Consider the following 26,737-nt stretch of genomic DNA (forward strand, 5'->3'; position numbering starts at 1 on the left):
ATTTGAGTTTCTGACTATTGATTTTCAACATGAGAGTAGATAGTAAATACCTTCTCAACGAGAAAAGTAGTGCATCTCAATAAATATTATATTATTTATTTATCAGATTGGATCCAATTAGACCAAACGATTGGAATTCGAACCCAAATCCAACTCAACTTAACAAAATTGCAGCCCAACCTAACGGTCCTAAACCACCCAACGAGCTGGTTTGTCTAGTCAGATTCAAGCTGACAAGCAAGCTTTTATCAATTTGTCAGCCAAAATATTTCTCTACAACCAGCCTCATTGCATATTTCGCTAAAACCAGCCACCTCGAATATTCACATTAGAACAAGAAATAAATCTCTTCCTGTCCGTCTCAGGAAATCAAAGACATCAGCATCACATGCTAGTGATGTACGAGCGTGACAGCATCATGAGATGCATGAGCCATGCATGCACTTGGCGCACAGCCTATCCAATGGCATATTGACCCGAACCTAAATCCATGGCTGAAACAAGCATCACACCTTCGGCTGCTCGGAATTCTGATTCAGACTGATCGACGAGCCTTTTACATTTTTTTCCATATCACCAAACATTGCAAGTGCACAAGTTAATACCAAAACAACATCTCATGATTCCACGGAGCTCATTTCTACAAAAAGATCCCACATCCAAAATTCCCAGCTATAATAACTTACCTATGATGACTAAAAACTCAGTAAGAAAAAAAAAAAAAAAAAAACCAGGTTACCGGGTTTTGGTGAATTAAAACCTACTGAGTTTGATGGTAAAATGTCATGCTGGGCGGTTGTAGGGGGCGATAACTAGGCGGCACTGGCTGCTGAAGGTTGAATTGTGCTGGCTGTTGATTTATCGGCATGGACTGGTTGATTGGCTGTGGATTTATTGGCATGGATTGGTTGACTGGCGGTTGATTTATTGGCATGGGCTGGTTGGCTGGCTGTTGATTTATTGACAGCAGCTGGTTCATAGGCATCGGTGGTGGTGGGGGGGGTGGTGGTGGCTGTTGAACTAAAGCTACAGACTGCGGCTGCTGCTGCTGCGACAAAGGTGGTGGCCTTGCCAGGTTCATCATCTGAGGTGGAGGTGGTGGTGGTGGAGGTACAGCACTGTAAGAATAAGGCAGACCTATCAAAGGCAGACCTCCAGATGGTTGCAGGTACTGCTGTGCTGGACCTTGGTAGAGATTATATTGGGGCTGGGTTGCTGAAGCTTGGTTTTGAATAGAAGTTTGATGCACCAGAACTGTTTGGGGCTGATGTGCTGCTGAAACAACCACCGGTTGAACAGGTACAAAGGCAGTTGTGGCAGTGGGATCAGAAACTGGCATGGGCTTCTCAACTTTCATCCTCTTATCTGGGGTTTCAGTAAAGGAATTAGTTAAATTCGCAGATCTAACGAGACCAGCATTCTTAGCTTCTTCTGCAGCGAAGGTGGAGAGGACAGATGTCATGATCTGTTGGGAATGAGTAGAGGCAGCAAGTTTATCCGCAACCTCCGCAGCAATGGCAGCGGTACTCTTCTTTAATAGTTGAGCTGCAGGACCATTTGAGTGTGGTTTTGGAGGTTCTGCTGAAGAAGGTCGATTTGCTGACGCGACAACTGGTTCATTGTTGAGCCGCCTTTGCATGTTGGCAGCTTCCTCAACCATTCCTTGGGCCAGCTGCCATTTAGAAAATATTTGTTAGCATGTACGAAGGCAAAAATTATCACAAATGTCCAGACAATCAAATGTAATTGCATGCATCGTTTCCCATTAACCAAAAATTTTGAAAAAATGCATTTGTATCATGCATTATTCTAGAAATCAAGAAGGGGAGAGGGTGCTGGAGAAGTGAACTTCATCCTTGCAAACAGGAGGTTTGGTTCCACTAGTTGAAATGTTTCCATGCTAAGATTAATTAGACCGTTATCAGGAACCTAAAATAAGACTTATCATGAATTTAGTAGATCAATGCTCTGCTATGTTCCAAAAAGATGTCACTGCAGAAATGATATAAAACTTATAATACAAGGGTGACAACAATTGCTTGTCACATGAGATTGCCCTATCAAGCATCATGTACGATGCTTGATTCAACAGTATAGCTATTCTAAGATCCAAAATAAGCATCAGATGATATATGCACTGAAGAATACATAATGTTCAGAAAACAGGGCTGTGAAAACCAAATTACACACCTGTAGCTGAGTGCGAACATCCTCCAGCGCAGATTCCTGAATAACTTCAACAAGTTAGCAAGCAAATTTCAAGCATATCTATAGCCAAAATGGAAGTGTAGCCAACGGCAATTACAAACTACTAAGAACAAACCTGTTCCTGCAGTGCTTCTTTTAACTGAGAGACAAGAGCTTCTCTGTTTGCTTCAAATGATTTTAGCTTCTCAATGAACTGTTTTAAAATGGTCTCGTACTCCTGTAACTCATTTGCTAAAGTCTCCCTCCGAGGGTCCCCCACTAAAAACTCAGAAAATATTAGGAGATGCCATACAGTACAAAATTTGGGGCTAATAGACATGGCAGAACCTGCCAAGGAGAAACTATATTGCATAATGTCTAAAGGCTTTTCAAATCACCTCGACTGCAGGCATGGTCAACATCTTTTTCCAATTTCCCCACGCGCCGAACAGCATCCTTGCATTTGTTCAAGTCCATATCCTCATTGGGCTGTTCACTAATCACATTGTGAAATGCAGATACAATCTTTTCTGCCATTCCCCCAACAGATAATTTCTGAATTTAAAACAGTTGTTTATTCAATCAGATTGCCTCATTAACTTATCTTGTCAAAAATATTTGATGTTAAAGAAGTTAAAGGAGTGACAAAAAGATAGGGGCCCTTACTATTCTTACAGTACGAGAGTCTCTTCTTATGATTCGAACAGAACTACGAGAACGCTTTTTGTTCAAATCCAATGCAGGTAAAGGTTCATTTCCAAGCATCAAGTCTTTAAGGCCCTGGGCACGAGATCCAAAAACTCTTCTCTCCTCCCAAATGTCAACCTACAATAATAAATTAGCAGCTCCAATTTGAGAAGCATTTTAGTGATATATGAACATGGCATCCAGCAATCTACTCATGAATTCATCAATAAAATATTCCTGAGATTCAAGACTCTGTCATCATAACCATCCTATATTGTAGATTATGAAGCATCCTTCACTTCTTTCAGTATAATTCAACAGATGATACGTCACACATAAAACATTTTATCTTTCCTTCTTTTTTTCTGACAAAACAGGTTTAAAAACCATAGCACCAAAATATGCAAGTTCACATATATCAAGTTTCATGATGCCCAAGTATAATCACATGTCAAAATATTGATAATTTAACAATTTCTCTAATATCTTATATCAAGTATTACGATAACTTAGAAATATCACATATGCAAGCTGTCAGGAGTAAATATAATTGATGATCAAGGAATGATTAGTCATAAATGCTCAAGCTAGTTATGGATTGAATTGATGAAGCCGGTCGAACACTTTATGGTAGAAGAAGAAAGTGGAAATAGAATTCTAGGGAACAACCAAAGAATTGATAGAAGAAAAGAATAGGAATATCTTATATTAGCCGATAAAATTGATCTAAGTTAGGCATACGCACCTCAAATATGATTCTTGATAGTAAATGCATAGGCAGTTCAAATCAGTGGAAAGTTTACCACATACACCTGATGCCTTGATTGCTGATTGAGTGCGCGGAGAATGGAGAATGGGGAATGGAACATTTGCTACAAAGGCAATTTATTACTAAATCATGTCCATGGACAATTGAGATGTAGTTAAAAAGAAGAAATAGGTTCACATCTTACATTTCACATTGATGATTATCCGGTGCATAGCTGAGATCATTTGGAGAAAAAAAAGCAGACAAGGCTGCAGGCTGCTTATTTCCAATATGCACAGAAATTTTAATAGGTAGTGGGTGGACAGACAGCTCTAGTGGACCATGATGACAATAAGCACAAAGGTTGTGATCTTTATACATAAAAAAAATCCTACAAGGAGATACAATTCAAATGAACAAGTTTCATCCCAAGCCATATAACAAACTAGCATGAGGACAACAAAGTTTGGGTGAAAAAACTGAAGAGATAAGAAGGAAGTGGTGGTCATACACAATAAAAAATGTACAGTGGAACATTGTGATCTCATCTCAAGAGAGATCTGGATATGTTGATCAGGTTCTCATATAAGATCAATGGTGGAGGGCTTTCTAAATACATGAACGAGAGGAAGGATGGTTGAGAGCACTCTGAAACATTTAATTTAGAATTTTCCCTCTTCCAATTTAAACACTTATGGTAGGTGGAGAAAGCTTCATTTCACATGAATCAGCAGATATATGAAAATGGATAATTGACATGGAGAACAAATGCATTTGCATTATAATATAGAACAGATGGCACGCAAATACAATCATAAGTATCATTAATGCATATACGTTTATAAGTAGAACTGATCCAGATAAATTAATGATGTTTTGACGCACCAGTCGAGAGACTACATTCTTTCCATGATCATCACCATTTTCAATAACATCCTTAAGTGCTGCTGGAAGAACCTTCCAAAATTCACCAACAAATTCAGTACCAGTACGCTTGCTGTTCTGTAAGATGTCATTGGCAAGATATAGAAATGGAATCTTCTGTTCCTTTTTTTGGGAACTGTGGAATTGCTTGTCCCATGTTTGCACAACCTGTTCTGCATTCTTTCGATGAAAAATACACCAATGTGACAGAGCTATTGATAAATGAAGTTAAGGTAATATATTTGACTGCAGAAAAGATTGGCCTAGCGGAGTATTACTAATATAATGGAAACATGATCATGTCACAAGAACAACACCTATATCAATATACCTATCTGGGAAAAGGCATAGTTTTAATTGCAACCATTCTCCCTATGGCACCAATACTGTGAGCTATACCTAATTCACATCCTACTGTTATCGATTTGGTCTACTCGACTGTCTACCCTAAATTTTGGACAAATCAACTATGATTTCCCTTGAGTTGTACTATATTGCAAACTCTCATTCTATATGTAAACACAAAATTCATAATGACTACTAAATGTTTGTTTTCTGATGATATAACCTTATTGCTAACATTATTTTTGAATTTAAGGACATTTTGGCTAGAATATGAAAGTGGGACATGTGACATGCCTCAAAATCAAATATGCAAATCCATTGGTTTTCCAAACCATCATTCTTCATGTTCAGCACTCAAAATCTTAGCTGAATATGTTAGTGAGAATAGACCAGATTACATGGTTCTCATTCAGGCTCCTGGAGGTAATGTTACAGCAAAACTAAATTATTCTTTTAGAACCAGCAAACAGCATAATAATACAGGGGAGTTTATAAGAGCATGCAGCCCTTGCCCCTTCAACAACATAATAAGGTGACAGGAAGCAAATATAAAGAAAGAAAACCAGAAACACAAGCCCAACAAATAGCTGAGTAAACAGCTCAAAGAAATCCTGTACTTTGCACCAAATATTATGCACTAGATGACATTTGTTTCAACTGACGAGAACAAGCATAACATTGTTTCACGGAACTGATTATTTCATTAGTAGTTCATCTGAAATCACAGGAGTGACTATTACAAGGAGATTCATAATAATCATGAAATATCATCCAAACGACAAAAACATAATCTATGAAGATCTAAATTTTTCTTTTAGGCATCATAAATAACAATGAGTCGACATTCTCAATCATCATTAAAAAATAGTCCAAATCTAAGAAATGGCACACAAAAGAGAAAATCCACAACTGCAATCTTGGTTCATGTCCAATAAGAAAAGGGCAACAATGGATTTGCAAAAGAGTATTCAAATTAAGAATTTTCAGGTTGGCTAAAGAGAACAGAAAGAATACTCAAAAAGGATACTCTCAATGCATTGCTGAGTGCTGTTGAGCCTGGAAAGCTTTTCTACCAGTATCTGCTCGCTGAAAACACTATTCATCCCACCACCTCAAGGTAGAACAACCCCCAATCCTCGCTGTCACTTTCACAGAAAAGCCTAAAAAACAAGCGATATCAACCAAAACCCTAAAGATCGCCCAAAAATTCACTAATCTAAGCACGAAAAACCTCGCAAGATTCAATCTTTAATCTCTAAAAACGATGATTTCACTAAAATTAGCTCATAAAATAAAAACATAAAAATTCAAAAAAAAAAAATCCAGCACCTGAGAAAAGGAACGGCGAACAGAACCCTAACGCGAAGTCGGAGAGAATTCGAACACGGTTCCACTCTCCGGCATTCCCAAGAAGGCGCCAAGCTCTCGAAAACCTCGAAATGGGAAGGGAAGAGGGGACTTTAACCTAGGGCTTTGAGAGCTCAGGTTTCGAGGATTCCAGTGTTACCTTCGACTCGCCCTCTCCGAAAGAAAATTTTCCCCCTTTTCTGACGTTCCCGAATTGGAAAAGAAACAGTTGAATAGAGAAAGGGTGTGTTGTGTGTCTATGTTGAGGACCGCACCGCGGATCCTAGTGCACCGAATTTATGCCATGGGTCCTTGGCGTTCGGTGGATCACGGACGTTGAAAGAAAATCCCACAGATATCGTGATGCCACGTTTCCAACGCCAGACCCGACGTCCCACTCAATTTTTTCCTTGTTTTTTCTTGCTAGATAACGTGTCAACCAATTTGTTGTGTGCCACTCTCCTCCCGGTATTTTTTGGTGAAATCATGACCTGCGAGCGATCTACGGGCCCAACAAGTCGCTCAATAGACAAGCTTTTAAAACCAGTCACCCTTTGGTTGGTCTCAAGTCTCAACATTCAACGAGATGCATGTGAGTTTGAGTTTTTATTGCCTTTGGTATGTTAAGTATTTTTCAAATTGATAATTTTTTTAGAATCAGCAAAGTTGGACAATGTATGCTTTTTTGGCATGACTAGTGTATAATGTATGCTTGTTTGGAGATCTTATTCGGTGGAAACACTACAGTATCCCAGGGGTGAGTTTTAAGAGAAAAGGAGGAGAAGTGGGAGGGATCAGCCAGCAACTAATCCTTGTTTTAAAGATAGTCCCTTTATGAGATGATTTCCCTGTTCTCCAAAAAAAGTAGGGATTTTGCGTCACTGGGCTGCCTCCATCACATAAAAGTTCTTCCACTCTCAATCTTAATGTAATTGTGAACTGAAATATTGTCAAGATAAGATCTTTTAGCATGCAAATAGCTCCTCCGAGTTCAAATTCTTAGAATTTAATATGATTCTTGATTGTTGTTGCCGGCAGATCCTAGTCGGTAATGTGAATCATCTTTGTAGATATGTAAGACAATAGGCAAATATCAGAGAGCTCGCCGAATTGGCTCCAGCCAAGCCCTCCGATTTTTAAGTCGGAGAAGGTTTCTTGGTGGAAAGTCAAAAACAAAAATAAAAGGGATAATAAGACCGGTACTATAGAGTAGTAGAGCATTCACCTTCTATAGAGAGTCTTTCAAGGATCCTGCATCTGATTGTATCCTAACAAACCTGAGATTGTACTACAATAAACTCCTGATGTGGCATAATAATCTAGAGACGCACCCCACAACTGCTTAACACGTGATGGAATTGTTGAAGCCATATGAACACTTGGGGTAAAGGGACTAGGTTGCCTCTGCCACAAAGTAGTTCTGCTTGCTTGGGTCAGTCGCTAAGATCACCGAGCTAAGCTAAGAGACTTTAACTATGCAGATGATGGGGACATCAGAGCCGTTCATTCAGACGACCGAGCCATCAGAGCTGCTCACTCGCGTTCGCACTAGAGGTTGATATCATTATAGCTAGAAGATGATCTTGAGTCACCAGTTTGAGTCAGGCCCGGATTGGATCTATTTGACCGCACATGCGTGCCAAAAAAAAAGCTCTACCTTTTCATCTTCTTCCCCGATCGTCCGCATGCCCCACCCCTCGCAGTGTCGTCGCTATCGCAGCGCTGCACAGCCTGCTGCCTCTGCCTCACCGCTCCCATCTCCGCTAACACCGCCTCCCCGTCGCTCTGCTGCCGCCCGCCCTCCGCCTGTGTCCTCTTCCCTATCTCCGACCGTGCTTCCCCACTGTCGGTCACCGCCCGAGCCCCATCACCGCCCCAATCGCATCCGTCTCCTCCTTCCCCACCGTCGGCCACCGCCCAAAGCTCTCGGCCATCTCTTCCACCGTCGCCTCCCTCGCCCCGCCTCCCTTCGGCCGCATCTCACCCGAGGCACACCTGCCTCCCTCACCCTGCCCAGCTCCGCCGCTTGCCTCTCTCCATCACCACCCATAGCGCCGCTCGCCGCTCCCTTCCCCTGTGCTTCCGCCCGAGCCCCACTTGTTGGGGATCCTAGTGGTCGCATGCCTCTGCCACGAAGTAGTTCTGCTTGCTTGGGTCGGTCGCTAAGATCACCGAGCTAAGCTAAGAGACTTTAACTATGCAGATGATGGAGACATTAGAGCCGTTCGTTCAGACGATCGAGTCATCAGAGCTGCTCACTCGCATTCGCACTAGAGGTTGATATCATTATGGCTAGAAGATGATCTTGAGTCACCAGTTTGAGTCAGGCCCAGATTGGATCTATTTGAGTTTGCTTAATTTTTATTTTCTGCATTTTACTTTTGTTTGATCGAGTCAATGCGGTCGTTTTCTTTAAGTCAAGTCAATTTGGTCAGTTGTTTTGTTATTAGACAAGTCAATTGGGTTAGCTGTTAAGTCATGTAATTGGGTCGAGTGATTGGATCGATTTTGGTATTTAATCAATTAATTAATTTAGTCAATTGATTGAGTTGATGTAAGGATCCAAGTTTGGTATGTAGTCAATTGATTGACCTGATGTATGACCTATATAAAAGCCATTCCTCTTATGAATTAGGTCATTGAAGAATTGAATAAAATTAGCCTCTCTTTCTCCTCCTTCCTTCTCTTCTCTTCTTTTTCTTCCTCCTCCTCTTTTCTTCTTCCTCTTCTTTCTCTAATCTCCCTGCAGTGGTCCTCTATCAGTTTGGTATCAGAACAAGAGCTTTGCCTCCATCGCCAAAGCTTCTTGATCTTGGGGCCCTATGCTTCGCACTGTTACTCTAGTCACCAGATCTTCACCGTCTCCTGGGCTGTGCCCACGCACCCATCCCCGTCCCCGCCACCTTCCACCCCATTTTTTTCTTTCTCTCGCTTTCGTTTCCCCTCCTCGGTTTGCCCGGTTTGTGTGCCCTTTTTCTTCCCACCGAGATCGTCGCACAACTCCTATCTGGAGCCGCACGAGAAGGAAAGAAGGGGAGAACCCCTATTCCGCCATCCTGTGTCGCCACCCGCTCCCGAGCGCCCCGTCACCCCTCGCAGGCCACCCCCCCTTTCCACCGCGCTTTGCCGCCAGCACTGCCATCGTGCACCGCACCTAAGCTTCCCCACATTTGTCACCGGCCAGTCGTGTCCGATCCTTGGAGGAGATCACCGCCCTGTGGGTGCCCGTGACTGGCTGCCACCCATCGCTGCGAGCCACGGAGCCACAACCGCGATCTCCGCCCCACCTCGCTGCTACCGCCATGAAATCCGGTGCATCCCACCTAATCCGTCGGAGGTTGAAGACGAACAGCTTACTAGGTAAGATCCAAACCCATTAACCCGCCATCCATTAGACCGGATCCGTTCCGTCGGAAAAAAAGGGGTCTCGCATGTGATTTTGCATGTGCTCAACCACACGCATGTCGAACGAGCTTCCTCGCACGTGACCGCACGTGCGTGCCAAAAAAAAAGCTCTACCTTTTCACCTTCTTCCCCGATCGTCCGCATGCCCCACCCCTCGTAGCGTCGTCGCTATCGCAGCGCTGCACCGGCCTGCCTCTGCTTCGTCGCTCCCATCTCCGCTAACACCACCTCCCCATCGCTCTGCTGTTGCCCAACCTCCGCTTGTGTCCTCTTCCCTATCTCCGACCATGCTTCCCCAATGTCGGTCACCTCCCGAGCCCCATCACCGCCCCAGTCGCATCCGTCTCCTCCTTCCCCACCGTTGGCCGCCGCCCGAAGCTCCCAGCCATCTCTTCCACCGTCGCCTCCCTCGCCCCGCCTCCCTTCGGCCGCATCTCACCCGAGGCACACCTTCCTCCCTCACCCTACCCAGCTCCGCCGCTCGCCTCTCTCCGTCACCACCCATAGCGCCGCTCGCCGCTCCCTTCCCCTGTGCTTCCGCCCGAGCCCCACTTGTTGGGGATCCTAGTGGTCGCATGCATATATTTTTAAAAATTTTACAGCGGAAGCATGAATTAAACTATTTAATTCCTATGCATGCTAGAGATCATATCTCTACAACAAAAATAGATCCAGAACTTTAAACATTTATCCTAAACAAGTATGCATGATTTTATGTCTAACATGTAGTTATGCAGAATTTCAGCAACCAAATTAATTTCTAATCCTAATTTTTAATGAGATCAGATCTCATACCTTTTTTGCTTTGAGAACTTTGATGATGCCTTGATCACCTTGTGTAGCCGCACACGCATCCGGCCTCTACAGATAGTCCACGCGAAGCTCTAGGAAGATCCACAACTGCAGGAGTGCTAACTCGTGCAGAGGTGCTGCAGTGGCTGAACTTTTCTCCCTCGAAGCACTCAACTTTTGATTCTTCTTCGAGAGGATGAAGGATGAAGATGAAGGAGAAGAAGGAGGAGAGAGGGCGGCTGGCTCTCAGAATTTTTTAGAATTTAGAACCCTTTTTAAAGACCATCACTTGCAAACCCTAGGCATGGAGGTCTTTTTATAGCCAAAAGACCTCTTTTGGCCAACAAATTTGGCTGATAAAATTTCTAAAAAATTCTGGTGAATCGGCAACTAAGAGATGAACAAATTCTCTTGCAATCGTATGCCATGAATCCCTAAAAATCATGAGGATAAAAATTAAATATGTGAATTGGGGGGGGGGTGAATTGGGTCTTTAAAAATTAAACATGTGAAGGATGTGAGTTATTGTTATCTTTCAATAACTTGCAGATTTAGCAGTGGAAATAAAATTGCACAAATGAATCAGTCAATAAGAAGAGGAAAGCAATCAAAAAGAAATATGCAGTGGAGGAAGAGAGAAAACCACAAACGCAAACACCAAGGTTTATAGTGGTTCGGTGCACTCCCAGCACCTATGTCCACTCCTCAAGCCTAGCTTGAGATTTCACTATAACCCAGCAGATTACAGCCTGATTATTTTTCGGGCTCACAATCAAAAACCAAGTTGGTTTTCCCAGGCAACCAACTAAAAATCTTTCACCATTTGTTTTCCGGGCTTACAAACAACCCAGTTGGTTTTTCCAGGCAACCAACCAAAAATCTTTTGTTTTTCGGGATCACAAACAATACAGTTGGTTTTTAGATAAACCAACCAAAAACTTTATACCGTTTGTTTTTTCGGGCTCACAAACAACCCAGTTGGTGTTCAGACAGATCAACCAGAAACTATCACCCTTGCTGAATACTTCCGATTCAGTAACTTCCAATCAAGGCTTGGAAGAGCCTTTACAGGTTTCAAATGAATGAAATTGTTACAGCGACAGTTAATCCAAATAAATGAAAGCTATAACTGAAAAACTTAAAGCTTCAGAATATATAGAATGAATCAATAAAATAAAGCTAAAGCTGATGAAGAAGTTGGTTGTGGAAGAATGTTCCAATGCTTGAGCAGCAGCTCTTCTCGATTCAATGAGAAACTTCGACTGATTTCCTCACAGGAGTAAGTTTCATATGAGTGCCGGTGAGGATGATGAATAGTTAAGCTTTTTCTTCTCTTTTTCTCAGTGGAAACCTTTTTGTTTTCAATAGAATCTTTTTTCTTTTCTTGTTGTTTTCCTTCTAAGGTTTCCTCATATTTATAGACAAATTCTTCGGCGGAATTTAAATTTCTTTCTTTCCGTTATGATGAGAATCTTTTCTGTTACAGAAGAAGACAAAAGTCGTTCAAAGCTTCTCGTTGTGGTCCCAGTAGTACAAGGATCGGCTCATGTAATTCAGGGGTCGACTCATGTTTATCCTAGGTTGGCTCTTCGAGATATTGAGTTGGCTCTTTGTTATAACTTCAAAGGGTCGACTCTTTAACCTTAAGGGTCGACTCATCTTCTTCAGGAGTCACCTCTTCAAACACAAGGGTCGACTCATGCGGTAAATTTTCAGGCTGACACTGAGACTGAACTGGGGTCGACTCTTCAAACGCAAAGGTCGACTCTTCAATTTCGGGGGTCGACTCTTCAAACTTTGTCTCAGACAGTGAAAGCTTTCTGTTTAACTTGAACTACACAAGAGTCGGCTCTTGTAAAGCGAGGGTCGACTCATTGACTGTGTCATTTGAAGAAAACATAATAGAATCAACTTAAACTTGTCCTTTTTGCTTAGGGGTTGACTCAAGTTTTTCAAACAGAAAACTTTAAACTTCATCTCTGATCTCCATGGATTAGATTAAGATCATTTTCTTTTTAGAACATATCCAATGAAGTGTTTGCGAAGAACTTATGATTTTACAGTACTTCATTTCTTCTGATTTTTCTTGACTTAGAAAACTTCACAATTAAGCCAACATCATTAGTACACAACATTATCTCAAATATTTTGTAATCATCAAAATTCATCCTTTAGGGTTGACAATCTTTTTCTTTTTGATGATGACAAAATCATTGAGTTAAAAAGAATTTTGCAATAAGTTTCACAACAATTATTAAAATTTTGTAATAAAGTTCGGAGCAAATATGACATTCAGAGATATATGCATAATTTCAACAAGTTAAGGAGAAAAGTCTTTCCCTATCAATTACAACAACATTTGAATTATGCAGAGTTCTTATTCTTCATCTTTTCTTAAACTTTTTTGATAGTGCAGTATCATAGTATACCATCATAATTTAAATCTCTTCCCATATATTATCTTTAATGTAGAGATTTGTATTCTGAATTCTTTTCACATTTCTTATTTCTCATTTCTTAGACCATAGAATTCTTTTCATATTTCTCCCCCTTTTTGTCATCAACAAAAGGAAGGAAACTAAAAATAGTTTCTGATACCAACATTAATGATTAATTAAAGGTTTTGAAATGTATCAGATGCAATATGTATCAGAGCAGCATACAAACCAATAAAGACATATATTTCAAGAAAGGTAAGCATTCATTGCATTTGGTAAATGAAGTACACTTGATAAATCAAAAAGATTACAATTGGTATCAATTGGTATCAATCAGGATACAAGTGTGCCAAAAAGACATGAAAATTAGCTTAGTACAAGGTTATGTTTTGAAAACATGGGTTTCAGTCTAAGCTCAGGTTAGGTTTAATCTAAGTTCAGTCTAGGCTTAAGATTTTGAAGATGAAGGTTCAGACTGATCTTCCTTTAGCTCTTCCATCAGCTTCTCAATTTTACTGTTTAGTGCAGAGACAGAGCCAGTAAGCTGAGTGTGTTCTTCTTTTAGTTCTTGTATAGAGCCTTGAACAGAATTTCTTTGAGTTCTAAGTTGCTCTTCAATTGCAGCCATTCTTCTTTGCTGATTAGCCGCAAGTTGCCTTAAACCTTGCAGTTCAGCTTTCACTTCTTGGGTCATGTTAGTGAGATGATGAACTTTGCTAAAATAGACTCCAGAATGAATCAGTGCTATTATGATATTATCACCAATAGCTTTTAATTGCCATTTCTCAAGTCTGAGTGGAGGATCTGATGGCCTTTGGATTGGAGGAGGTTGGCTAATTGGGGGCTCTGTTAGAGGTGCTTGAGTAGGGATTCTTTTTCCTTTAAATGGTGTTGGAGTGTTTTGACCACTTTCATCTTGAATTCCTTTCCCTTTATGTATCCATTTTTCCTCCGTTTTGACAAATCCCATTCTCTTCAGTGATTTGTCATTGTAAATATCAGAAGACAGTAATTCCTTTTTGGTCTCCCTTTCTAGATTTATATTGAAGTAACTAAAGACTTGAGTTAAGACCATACCATAAGGAAGTGAAGCTCCTTTTCTCTGTCCTTGAGCCTCCATATATCTGATCATTAGGCAGGGTAGGTTTAGTGGGAGTCCTTGTAGAATATGATGCATTACTAGTATATCCCTTTCTGAAACATGATCAAATTTTCCTATCTTTGGGAAGAACATTTTGTTGATCATGTGATGCAGTAGACGCATCTCAGCATTCAGTTGATTGGCACTGATTTCAGTCCAGTCTCCTGTGATTTCTCTATTCAAAATGGTACTTATCCCTTCATTCCTATTTTCTAGATGATCTCTGTTTTCTCCATCATTTGGAACTCGAAGAGTATCTCTAAGAATCTCTTCTGTAATCAAAATAGGGACATTTTTTACCTTAGATGAGATCTGTCCTTGTCCATATCTGGTATTGTTGTAGAACTCTCTGTTAGATGTATGTCCTAGAAGCCAATCTGGCTGACACATTGTTAATTCTAGGGACATAATTTTGTACTTGACTATTTATTATTGAATAAATGAAAGGCATCTTTTTCATTCATATTGTTATTGTGTCTATGAATCGTCCAAGGAATTAATAAGATGATGATGCATATTCTCAAGAGTTGAGAATTTGAGCCATGTATCATTAGTGATTAATTTCTAAACGCTCCTGATCGATGGATCATCACGAGGACGGTGATCGATCTGATGAGATCAGTGCACACATTGCTTTCCTTATGGATGGACGAGACTCGAGTCTACAGTGTGGCGACACTGAAGTAATAGTGCAGGTGCTTGTTAGAGAACAATGGTACTGAGCGTGACCAATACAAGAAGTCACTTGGATGTCTATCCACTCGTCAGTGACTTGCTTGATGTTGCAGTAGTGTGACTAGTCCTTTGACCTGCGATGCTTCGGCTACTCATAGTGAGGTTATTGTAGTTTGACTGCACAAATACATGGTCTCTAGCCATATGGGTCCATGCAGTGTAGATTGGCCGCAGTAGGTTCACTGTAGGAGTAGGGTATGCATCTACAAGGAATCTATCGACCTTGATAGAAAAGAAGAGATCCTATGTGATTTATAAGACTGAGTTCGTAAAACCTCGGCCGGGGCAGATTGCACAGTGGAGAAAGAGTTCTCCGCTCTCGAACTTAAGTCGAATAAATCTTGACATATGACAGACGAAGAGGTTTGACGAGTTATCCATGACCTCCGTCCTGTAGGGATCCACGATAGAAGGACTGTATCACATGATAACTGCACCTAGAGGTTCATCATTCTATTCTGCTGGGTAGCCACTACATGCTACTAGGTGTCACTAGTGGATGGTGGGACTCATAGGGATTATCTTGATGATCGATAAACCCTAATGAGTAGAGTTGGAATCGTTCCGACCCATTGAAAGAAGTTTTCAATGATATTGTGATAGAGATCACAATATATCTCACTACCAGTCAGAGTAGAACCTATGGGGTCACACACACTAGAGGCATTGACCGATCCGATGGTTGAATCGTGATTAGGAATCACAAGTAATCAATTCGATTGATAATAAGTTGAAGAAGGAATAAAGGAAATTGATTAATTGGACTTAAAACAAGAGTCCTACTTGGAGTAGGATTCGTAGAGTCCTAATTGGATTAGGACTAGGAATCCTACTTAGACTGGGATTCCTACTTGGACTGAAAATCCTATTTGGAGTAGGACTAGGATTCCTACTTGGAGTAGGATTCCTATAATCCTAATTAGATTAGGAGTTTTGAATTAAATTTGAATTCCTACTTGGAGTAGGATTCCTAGAGTCCTAATCGGATTAGGACTTCGAATTCAAATTAGAGTCCTAATTGGATTAGGACTAGAATTAAACAAGTCCTAATTGGATTAGGATTTCTTAAGTTCCAATTAATTATTAATCCAATGAATCAAGATGACTCCTAATTAGATTAGGATTGAAGAGTTCAATTGAGTCATGGTTCATTCAAGTTCTAATTGGATTAGGACTAGCATAGATTGAACCCAATTGATTCATGATTTGGACTAAACCAAATAGGAGCCCTAGATGCCTTTAAAAGGCTTTGAAAGGAGGTGCCCTAATGATATGTGGAAGCCCTCCTCCTCTCCAACTCGTGGCCACCCTTCTCCCCTCTTGGTTTCAGCCGCCATCAGCAAAAAGGTGAGAAGAAGAAAGCTTGGCGGCAACCTCCTCCCTCCTCCTTTGCTTCATCCAACGCAGGGGAAAGAAAAGGGCTGCAGGTGCTTTGATTCTTCTTCAAGATCCCTCCTTCTTCTTCCTCCTCCCAAGCACAATCAAGAGTTGATTGAAAGGGAGGTGATCAGCCATCAAAAACATATCTCTGCAAGGGAGCTAGCACCCCGGGGAGATTGGAACGTTTGGATCGGTTTCTGCTTCGTGTGGATATCCATAGAGGCCGGGCACTTGAACGGCTTCAAGCGAACCTTCATCCAAAACTACGATCATCAGTTTGCGGTGATCATCTACCCGCACAAGGTGAAGATCTGATCTTCTAATGTTATTTAAAAGTTTTTAATCCTTATCTATCTACGAACGGTTTTTAAACAACATTCATGCGATGAACGGTTGATCCCGCGCATACCTCTTCCGCTGCATCTGAATTTTTTTTAAAATTTTCTGCGGCATGGGCGGGATTTCTAACAGTGGTATCAGAGCCTAGGCATCGTAGATTAAGGTGAGGATTAATTATTAATAGGCTTATTAGATCTGAAATATAAATGGTTAAGCATGCTGAAAATTTTCTGCATGCAGATTTTTTCTAGGATGCTGATTTTTGCATGCTGATTTTTATGTGATAAAAGGATGATTCTAATTGCATTGTTAATGGGATTACAAAGTTTAGAATCATGGTTAGCATGATCAGCAACCTATATCATGAGATAATCAATAAGATTTCAGATCTGAAAATTATAATTGCTGCATATGGTGATGATCATAGGATTCAAACCCTTTTGGTATCAAATGTAATGACCTGCGATGTGATCTGTAATGTCATGTAATTTTTCAGATGTTTGCATGCATCTTATTTGATGTTTTGAGAGGCCTGCGTGCCTCCTAAAAGGGGATGTAATTTATTATTATTTTTATTTTACATCTGGTTGTATTTCTGTGATGTGATGTACGTCAACGATCAAGTTGAAGATAAGGCATGAGATGAACGGCGATCTAAGCGGTTGATGGCGATGGGATCAAGAGTTGATCAAGGATCGAATCAAGGAGGCTTAGAACCAATTCAAGAGTTGAAGACCAATTGATCGATTGACGTGCATGTGCTTGTAATACGACCTAATTAGAATCCATGATCATCACCTATTTAAAGTTTAGCTTTATTTGATGCTGCGATTATAACTGCCTGTGATGTGTCGTTTGCATGTGATGTGAATGAGAGCGGGGTAGATAGGTTTACATATGATGTAGCAAACCCAATTGAGACCTAAATTAAAACCTCCTCAATCAAGTCGAGAGTGAACCAATATGAGCGAGTCATATTAGATTAATTGATCTAATTGGTGTCTAGAAAAGCATGAAAGGTGGTTACTTAATTAGAACCTTACTCTCTGAGTAAGGGAAGCCTCCCACCTGCTTACCTGGCCAATTGTTCGATTACCTCTTATGAAGAGCTCAAGTTGCAAACACTAAGACCTGATTAACCAATATTAAGTCAATAGGTCTTCCACTGTAGTAGAGCTGCTAAGATCTTTCTGATGTTGATTTGTCTCGGCTGGATACAGTGGGCAAGTTGCATCGGGGGGTTGGACCTCTCTATAGACATGAGATGTTGTAGGGTAAAGGTGGAGTTGGGCACCAATAACTGTTAGGTGAGGACCCAATGACGACTTTATTTCTACGGTTATACGGTGGGTCTGACTTAACTAAGAAATGGGACCAATAACTGTTAGGTGAGGTCTTCATGGCTTAGAGACCAAGTTGCACTGCAACATACTTGAGAAACATTGTACAAGAGTTGTACACTCATCTGTTTATGTGTCACCAATAACTGTTAGGTGAGGTGGCATGTAAATCGGTGGGACCGCAGTACCCACTAGAAACCCTAGTCGTGTAGGATTTCCGTTTTCTTACCAGGGGAGTGTAAGGGATTCGAGAAAATAGTGGGAGGTACATTTGTTCTAAAAGACCTTAGAACAGATTAAGGATCAAGTACAAAAGTCTAACTAGAATCTTTACTCTCTGCAGATCATAATGTCAGCCTCAAACTCTTTATTTCGTATTCTTGAGACCAACCGATTGACTGGAACCAATTACAAGGACTGGCTAAGAAACCTCAAAATTGTTTTGAACTGTGAAAAACTGGGCTACATACTCGAAAATGATATCCCTAGACTACCAGCACGTCCTACTGATGATCAGCATGTGACGCCTCAAAAGTGGACGGATGATGACATCAGAGTCAAGTGCTATATCATGGCATCCATGTCCAATGAACTACAATACCAGCATGAAAATATGAAGACTGCTAGGGACATACTAGCACACCTGCAAGAGTTGTATGGTGAGCAGAGCCGCATAGCTCGTTTTGAAGTGTCCAAGAGGCTCTTCAAAGCAAAGATGCGCGAGGGGCCGTCTGTCCATGATCACGGTCTGACTATGATCAAGGACCTAGAGGAGCTTGAGAAGCTCGGTATGAACATGCACAAGGAATTGCAAGTAGATCTGATCCTTCAATCCCTACCTGATTCATTTGGACAGTTTATAGTAAACTACCACATGAATAAGATTGAATGCACTAAGACTGAACTGATAAATATGTTGGTAACTGCTGAGGGAGCCTTGAAAGGTTCAAGGGGCAATGTTCTTGCTGCTGAGTTGACTTCTGGTTCCAAGAGAAAGTCTACTTGGAAGAAAAAGAAGCCTGCTAAGAAGCAGAAGAAAGACAAGAAGCCAAAGAAGGAAGTTCAAAAGAAAAAGGCTAATGACAAAGAAAAATGTTTCCACTGCAATGTCGACGGCCACTGGAAGAGAAACTGTCCTTCATACCTCGAGAGCTTGAAGAACAAGAAAGGTGACACACCTTCAGAAGGTATAGACTTGCTCATAATTGAAACTAATCTAACGGTTTCTTCTACTTCTAGTTGGGTTATAGATTCTGGTTCTAGTGTTCATTTGTGCACTACCATGCAGGGTCTAAAGGAAAGTAGAAGGCTGGCGGAAGGTGCGGTAACCCTTCGGGTTGGCAACGGGGCAAAAGTTGCTGCTGTGGCTGTGGGCACCTACCATCTGCGACTACCATCTGGTTTTAGTTTATTACTTAGAGACTGCTATTATGTATCTGCTGCTAGCAGAAATTTGATTTCTATTTCATGTCTAGCACAGGAAGGTCATGTTTTTACATTTGACAAAGACTGCTGTTCTATTTATTTCAGAAATAAAATAGTCGCACATGGTTTTATGATTGACAGTCTCTATCATTTGCATATGGATGTATCTGTAAATGTGTCTGAGCAAGAAGTGAGTGCCAAAGGATCCAAGAGATCCAGGGATGAGATAAACCAAAAATATTTGTGGCACCTCAGGCTTGGCCATATTGGAGAAGATAGAATGAACAAAATGGAGAAAGATGGGCTTATCGGCTCATTGACTTCCGAGTCATATCCAGTTTGCGAGTCCTGTCTTCAAGGAAAAATGGCTAGATTACCCTTTGTAGGACATGAGGAGAGAACCACTGAAATACTTACCCTGATACACACAAATGTGTGTGGCCCATTCGATGTGCAAGCCAGGGGATGTTATTCGTACTTCATTACCTTTACCGATGATTATTCACGGTATGGGTATGTGTATCTTATGAGACACAAGTCTGAATCTTTTGAAAAGTTCAAGGAGTTCAAGAATGAAGTAGAAAAACAAACTGGAAAATCTCTTAAGGCTCTTCGATCAGATCGAGGAGGAGAATACCTTAGTGGAGAATTCCGGAACTATCTCAAGGACAATGGCATAGTCTCATAATGGACTCCTCCGGGTACACCTCAACTCAACGGGGTGTCAGAGAGGAGAAATCGGACTCTATTGGATATGGTCCGGTCCATGATGAGCTTCACTGATCTACCAATGTTTCTTTGGGGAGATGCCTTACTTACCGAGTATATCTACTGAATAGAGTTTCCTCTAAATCCGTTCCTACCACACCGTATGAGATATGGCATGGTAAGAAACCAAGTCTTGGTCATCTCAAGATTTGGAGATGTCCGGCCCACGTCAAAAGACTACAGACGGACAAACTAGAGGCTAGGACCATAAGTGCTCGTTTTATAGGATATCCTAAAGAGTCATTAGGATACAATTTTTACGTCTCAGAGGATCACAATGTGTTTGTGAGCCGTCACGCCATCTTCTTGGAAAACCAGTTTATCCTTGATAGAGGCAGTGGGAGGAAAATTGAGCTTGAAGAGAAAGTCTCTGAAAAGCAACGAGTCATGGATCCTATCGAACCCGTTCATACAGAGCCAGTACACGATGTCCCTCAACCACCTCGCAGATCTAGTAGGGTCTCCCATCCTCCCGATAGATACTTAGGTATACTAGAAGAGGATACCGAGGAAATGTTCCTAGTGGGAGATAGGGATCACATACAGGATCCCAAAACCTACAACGAGGCGATATCAGATATCGATTCCGAGAAATGGCTGGAAGCCATGAAGTCAGAGTTAGACTCCATGCATTCAAACCAGGTCTGGACCTTAGTAGATCCACCAGAAGGTATTGTACCTATTGGATGCAAATGGATCTACAAAAGAAAGATCGGTTCGGATGGAAAGGTAGAGACCTATAAAGCAAGGCTAGTGGCGAAAGGGTATAGTCAACGCGAAGGCATTGACTATCAGGAGACCTTTTCACCTGTAGCCATGCTGAAATCCATCCGAACATTGCTTGCCATTGCAGCATTTCATGATTATGAAATCTGGCAGATGGATGTGAAAACTGCTTTCCGGAATTGATATCTTGATGAAGATATCTATATGGAACAGCCTTTGGGTTTCACTTCCAGTGATGGAGATCACAAGGTCTGCAAGCTGCAAAGGTCCATCTATGGACTAAAGCAAGCATCTCGGAGTTGGAACACTCGTTTCGATGAAGCAATCAAAACATTTGATTTCATCAAAAACGAAGAGAAACCGTGTGTTTACAAAAAGGTTAGTGGAAGTGCTGTCGTATTTCTCGTACTGTACGTGGACGACATCCTCCTGATAGGAAATGATATTCCCATGCTAACCTCGGTCAAGGTCTGGTTATCAAAAGAGTTCTCCATGAAAGACCTTGGGGAAGCATCCTATATTTTGGAAATAAAGGTCTATAGAGATAGATCTAAAAGGATGCTTGGCCTATCACAGAAGATGTACATAGAGAAAGTGCTGAAAAGGTTCAGCATGGAAAACTCTAAAAGGGGTCTCTTACCCCTAAGGCATGGAATTCATCTCTCCAAGAAGATGTGCCCCAACACATCTGAAGAGATTCAACGCATGAGCAAGATCCCCTATGCATCAACAATAGGGAGCCTCATGTATGCCATGCTATGTACACGACCTGATATAGCCCTTGCTGTGAGTGTCACAAGCAGATATCAGTCGAATCCAGGTGAAGAACACTGGACAGCTGTGAAGAATATTCTTAAGTACTTGAGAAGAACTAAAGATTTATTCTTGGTCTTTGGAGGATCATCAGAGTTAAAGGTAGAAGGGTACACAGATTCAGACTTCATGATTGATGTCGATGATAGGAAGTCAACATCTGGATATGTGTTCTTGTGCAATGGTGGTACGGTGAATTGGAAAAGTTCTAAACAACCGATCATTGCTGATTCTACTATGGAAGCTGAATACATCGCCGCCTCTGAAGCTGCTAAAGAAGGCTTCTGGTTCAAGAAATTCATTGCAGAGTTGGTTGTGATGACATCAGATGCCATAACACTCTACTGCGATAATAATGGCGCCATAGCTCTTGCTAAGGAGCTAAGGTCTCATCAGAAGTCCAAGCATATAGAGCGGCGCTTCCACCTCATACGCGACTATGTTGAGAAGAAGTATGTCGAGGTGCAGAGAGTAGACTCCGTGGACAACGTGGCAGACCCATTCACTAAGCAGCTGAGTCAGCAAAAGACTGAAGCCCACCTTGAGAAGATGAGCCTAAGATATATGACCAATTGGCTTTAGTGCAAGTGGGAGATTGTTAGATGTATGCCCTAGAAGCCAATCTGGCTGACACATTGTTAATTCTAGGGACATAATTTTGTACTTGACTATTTATTATTGAATAAATGAAAAGCATCTTTTTCATTCATATTGTTATTGTGTCTATGAATCGTCCAAGGAATTAATAAGATGATGATGCATATTCTCAAGAGTTGAGAATTTGAGCCATGTATCATTAGTGATTAATTTCTAAACGCTCCTGATCGATGGATCATCACGAGGACGGTGATCGATCTGATGAGATCAGTGCACACATTGCTTTCCTTATGGATGGACGAGACTCGAGTCTACAGTGTGGCGACACTGAAGTAATAGTGCAGGTGCTTGTTAGAGAACAAGGGTACTGAGCGTGACCAACACAAGAAGTCACTTGGATGTCTATCCACTCGTCAGTGACTTGCTTGATGTTGCAGTAGTGTGACTAGTCCTTTGACCTGCGATGCTTCGGCTACTCACAGTGAGGTTATTGTAGTTTGACTGCACAAATACATAGTCTCTAGCCATATGGTCCATGCAGTGTAGATTGGCCGCAGTAGGTTCACTGTAGGAGTAGGGTATGCATCTACAAGGAATCTATCGACCTTGATAGAAAAGATGAGATCCTATGTGATTTATAAGGCTGAGTTCGTAAGACCTCGGCCGGGGCAGATTGCACAGTGGAGAAAGAGTTCTCCGCTCTCGAACTTAAGTCGAATAAATCTTGACATATGACAGACGAAGAGGTTTGACGAGTTATCCATGACCTCCGTCCTGTAGGGATCCACGATAGAAGGACTGTATCACATGATAACTTTACCTAAAGGTTCATCATTCTATTCTGCTGGGTAGCCACTACATGCTGCTAGGTGTCACTAGTGGATGGTGGGACTCATAGGAATTATCTTGATGATCGATAAACCCTAATGAGTAGAGTTGGAATCGTTCCGACCCATTGAAAGAAGTTTTCAATGATATTGTGATAGAGATCACAATATATCTCACTACCAGTCAGAGTAGAACCTATGGGGTCACACACACTAGAGGCATTGACCGATCCGATGGTTGAATCGTAATTAGGAATCACAAGTAATCAATTCGATTGATAATAAGTTGAAGAAGGAATAAAGGGAATTGATTAATTGGACTTAAAACAAGAGTCCTACTTGGAGTAGGATTCGTAGAGTCCTAATTGGATTAGGACTAGGAATCCTACTTAGACTGGGATTCCTACTTGGACTGAAAATCCTATTTGGAGTAGGACTAGGATTCCTATAATCCTAATTAGATTAGGAGTTTTGAATTAAATTTGAATTCCTACTTGGAGTAGGATTCCTAGAGTCCTAATCGGATTAGGACTTCGAATTCAAATTAGAGTCCTAATTGGATTAGGACTAGAATTAAACAAGTCCTAATTGGATTAGGATTTCTTAAGTCCCAATTAATTATTAATCCAATGAATCAAGATGACTCCTAATTAGATTAGGATTGAAGAGTTCAATTGAGTCATGGTTCATTCAAGTTCTAATTGGATTAGGACTAGCATAGATTGAACCCAATTGATTCATGATTTGGACTAAACCAAATAGGAGCCCTAGATGCCTTTAAAAGGCTTTGAAAGGAGGTGCCCTAATGATATGTGGAAGCCCTCCTCCTCTCCAACTCGTGGCCACCCTTCTCCCCTCTTGGTTTCAGCCGCCATCAGCAAAAAGGTGAGAAGAAGAAAGCTTGGCGGCAGCCTCCTCCCTCCTCCTTTGCTTCATCCAACGCAGGGGAAAGAAAAGGGCTGCAAGGTGCTTTGATTCTTCTTCAAGATCCCTCCTTCTTCTTCCTCCTCCCAAGCACAATCAAGAGTTGATTGAAAGGGAGGTGATTAGCCATCAAAAACATATCTCTGTAAGGGAGCTAGCACCCCGGAGAGATTGGAACGTTTGGATCGGTTTCTGCTTCGTGTGGATATCCGTAGAGGCCGGGCACTTGAACGGCTTCAAGCGAACCTTCATCCAAAACCACGATCATCAGTTTGCGGTGATCATCTACCCGCACAAGGTGAAGATCTGATCTTCTAATGTTATTTAAAAGTTTGTAATCCTTATCTATCTACGAACGGTTTTTAAACAACGTTCATGCGATGAACGGTTGATCCCGCGCATGCCTCTTCCGCTGCATCTGAATTTTTTTTTAAAATTTTCTGCGGCATGGGCGGGATTTCTAACACTCTCGTACCAAGTCTGGGTAGGTTGGTACATTCAGTGAACATAGATATTTCCAACCCATATCCTTTAGATTTTGCCCTAGTGAAAAATTTTTCTTTTCTAGAAATTCAAAATCCACTCTTCTTCCGGTAGAGACATTCCTTATGGAGAGGGGACCTTGTTTTGAAACTAAGGAAGGAGGTGACAAAGGGGCCATAACGGGTTGATGCGGTGGCGTTTCTTCCCTTTGTAGGTTCATTTTCTTTTCTGCCCTAGCCTTCGTTCTTCTCTCTGTATGTGGAGTGATATTCTTCCTCTTTGGCCCGGATATTACTTGCCTGATTCTCACCATTGGAAGATCAATCAGAACCTCGGAAAGGTTTTCTAGAATTTTGGAGGTTTTTTGTTTGATGAAGAGTTTGAAGACAGAAAGGCGCTCTAAGGGATATGAAAAGTTTCAGGTTCAACGTTTTAGAGAGAGAGAGAGCTTTTAGAGTCCGTTTCAAATAGTTTCCACTTTAGTCGACTCATTCAACTTATGAGTCTTCTCCTATAGATAGGAGTCGACCCTTTTAACTTAAGAGTCGTCTCCTGTCGGTTAGGGGTCGACTCTATTAGCTTAAGAGTCGTCCCTTACTACATGAGTCGACTCCTCATTCACATGGATCATCTCCTCAGACAGTTCAAGAGACAGAATCTTAAGAATGAAGCCTTAGAGAGTAGACGTAGGAGCTGAGTTTGGCTCTAAACTATTATAAAATATTTGTGTTTGAGTTGTTTGTGCTTGTTCTTATCTTGCATATTTATTTATTAGTCATTTTATTATGCATTCTTAAATTTTGAAAAAGAAGCAGAATGAGATGAAGAAATATACCGACAGAAGAGGTAGGCCTTAGGCCGATATCAATCAAGGCTGACTTCTAAAGCAGTTCGGCCAAAGGTGGAGCCCTCATTAGACGAAGCAGATCGATAGAATCCCGCTCTTCATCCAGCAAAAATGGAAAGAGGCTCAAAGCATACTTTCCAGGTGTCCTCCATAGGGTCAAAAAACACCAGAGAGTCGCCGAAGAGACAAAGAAATACTGACCCTTCCACCCGTGGATAAAGAGCTAGGAGGAAGGACATTGTAACCCTTTTTACAAAAAAAAGGTACCACTATCTTGTATTCCGAGGATGGGCCTTCACTTGGAAGAAAGCTCAAAACATCTTCGGTGTAGGGATGATCCCTTGAAGCCGAACAAAGCAAAAAAACCCCACAATCATTCTCCAAGCATTAGGGACGAGCTGTGTGGGGACAAGTTGGTATTATGCTAAGAGGTCGGCGATAACTGACGGGATTCAGAGCCTTAATCTTGCCTTCAGGGACTCCTCGTACAGGGCTATTCGTGTTAGGAATCCGCCCATGCCGCAGAAAAATTTCAAAAATTTCAGATGCAGCGGAAGAGGCATGCACGGGATCAACCGTTCATCGCATGAACGTTGTTTAAAACCGTTCGTAGATAGATAAGGATTAAAAACTTTTTAAAAATATTAGAAGATCAGATCTTCACCTTGTGCGGGTAGATGATCACCGCAAACTGATAATCGTGGTTTTTGGATGAAGGTTCGCTTGAAGCCGTTCAAGTGCCCGGCCTCTACGGGTATCCACACGAAGCAGGAACCGATCAAGCTTCTTTGTCTCCCCGGGGTGCTAGCTCCCTTGCAGAGACAACTTTTAATGGCTGATCTCCTCTCTTTCTTTCAACTCTTGAATGTGCTTGAGAGGAGGAAGAAGAATGATGAAGAATAGTAAAGGAACAAAACCCCTGCAGCCTTCTTTCTTTTCCTTGCGTTGGAAGGAGGAAGGGAGGATGAAGAGGCCACCTTTCTTTTTCTTCCTTTGCTTGCGGCTGAACCAAGGAAAGGGGAGGAGAGGGGGCCACGAATTGGAGAGGGAGAGGGCTTCAATGATGCCCTTGGTCAGCCCCCACACCTCCTCTTAAATAGCATGTGGAGCTCCTACTTTGTAGGAGCTCCTTGATAAACTTCCAAGAGGGGCGCCGGCCCCTCTTCTTTGGCGCACCAAGCAAGAAAAAGGAGGAGGGGCGTGTGCCCCTCCTTCATGGTTAACCTAATCCTCCTTTAAGGAGGATTAGGAAGGTCACTCATGGTTAGGTCCTAATCTAATTAGGCTTGGACCAAGGGTGAACCAATTTGGGTTTAATCTAGGTAAGTCCTAATCCAATTAGAACTGAATGAACCATGACTCAATTGAACCCTTCAATCCTAATCCAATTAGGAGTCTTGTTGATTCATTAGATTAATAATTAATTAGGACTTAAGAAATCCTAATCCAATTAGGACTTATTTAATTTTGGTCCTAATCCAATTAGGACTCTGATAGGATTTCCAGTCCTAATCCAATT

General features: G+C 41.5%; 1 protein-coding gene across 1 annotated transcript; it reads right to left on the bottom strand.

Annotated features, from left to right (window-relative positions):
* Positions 1 to 519: 519 nt before the first annotated feature.
* Positions 520 to 6,496, bottom strand: LOC103721649 (formin-like protein 7). Its single transcript, XM_008811941.4, has 8 exons — positions 6,221 to 6,496; positions 5,919 to 6,051; positions 4,508 to 4,758; positions 2,854 to 3,012; positions 2,586 to 2,742; positions 2,324 to 2,466; positions 2,191 to 2,226; positions 520 to 1,672 (listed from the first exon to the last, which is right to left on the bottom strand). The coding sequence occupies exons 2-8, from the start codon at positions 5,992 to 5,994 to the stop codon at positions 761 to 763; spliced, it is 1,734 nt and encodes a 577-aa protein (XP_008810163.1). The 5' UTR covers positions 5,995 to 6,051; positions 6,221 to 6,496; the 3' UTR covers positions 520 to 760.
* Positions 6,497 to 26,737: the final 20,241 nt, after the last annotated feature.

The sequence above is a fragment of the Phoenix dactylifera genome, unplaced genomic scaffold (genome assembly GCF_009389715.1).
Source record: "Phoenix dactylifera cultivar Barhee BC4 unplaced genomic scaffold, palm_55x_up_171113_PBpolish2nd_filt_p 000119F, whole genome shotgun sequence".
NCBI lineage: Eukaryota > Viridiplantae > Streptophyta > Magnoliopsida > Arecales > Arecaceae > Phoenix > Phoenix dactylifera.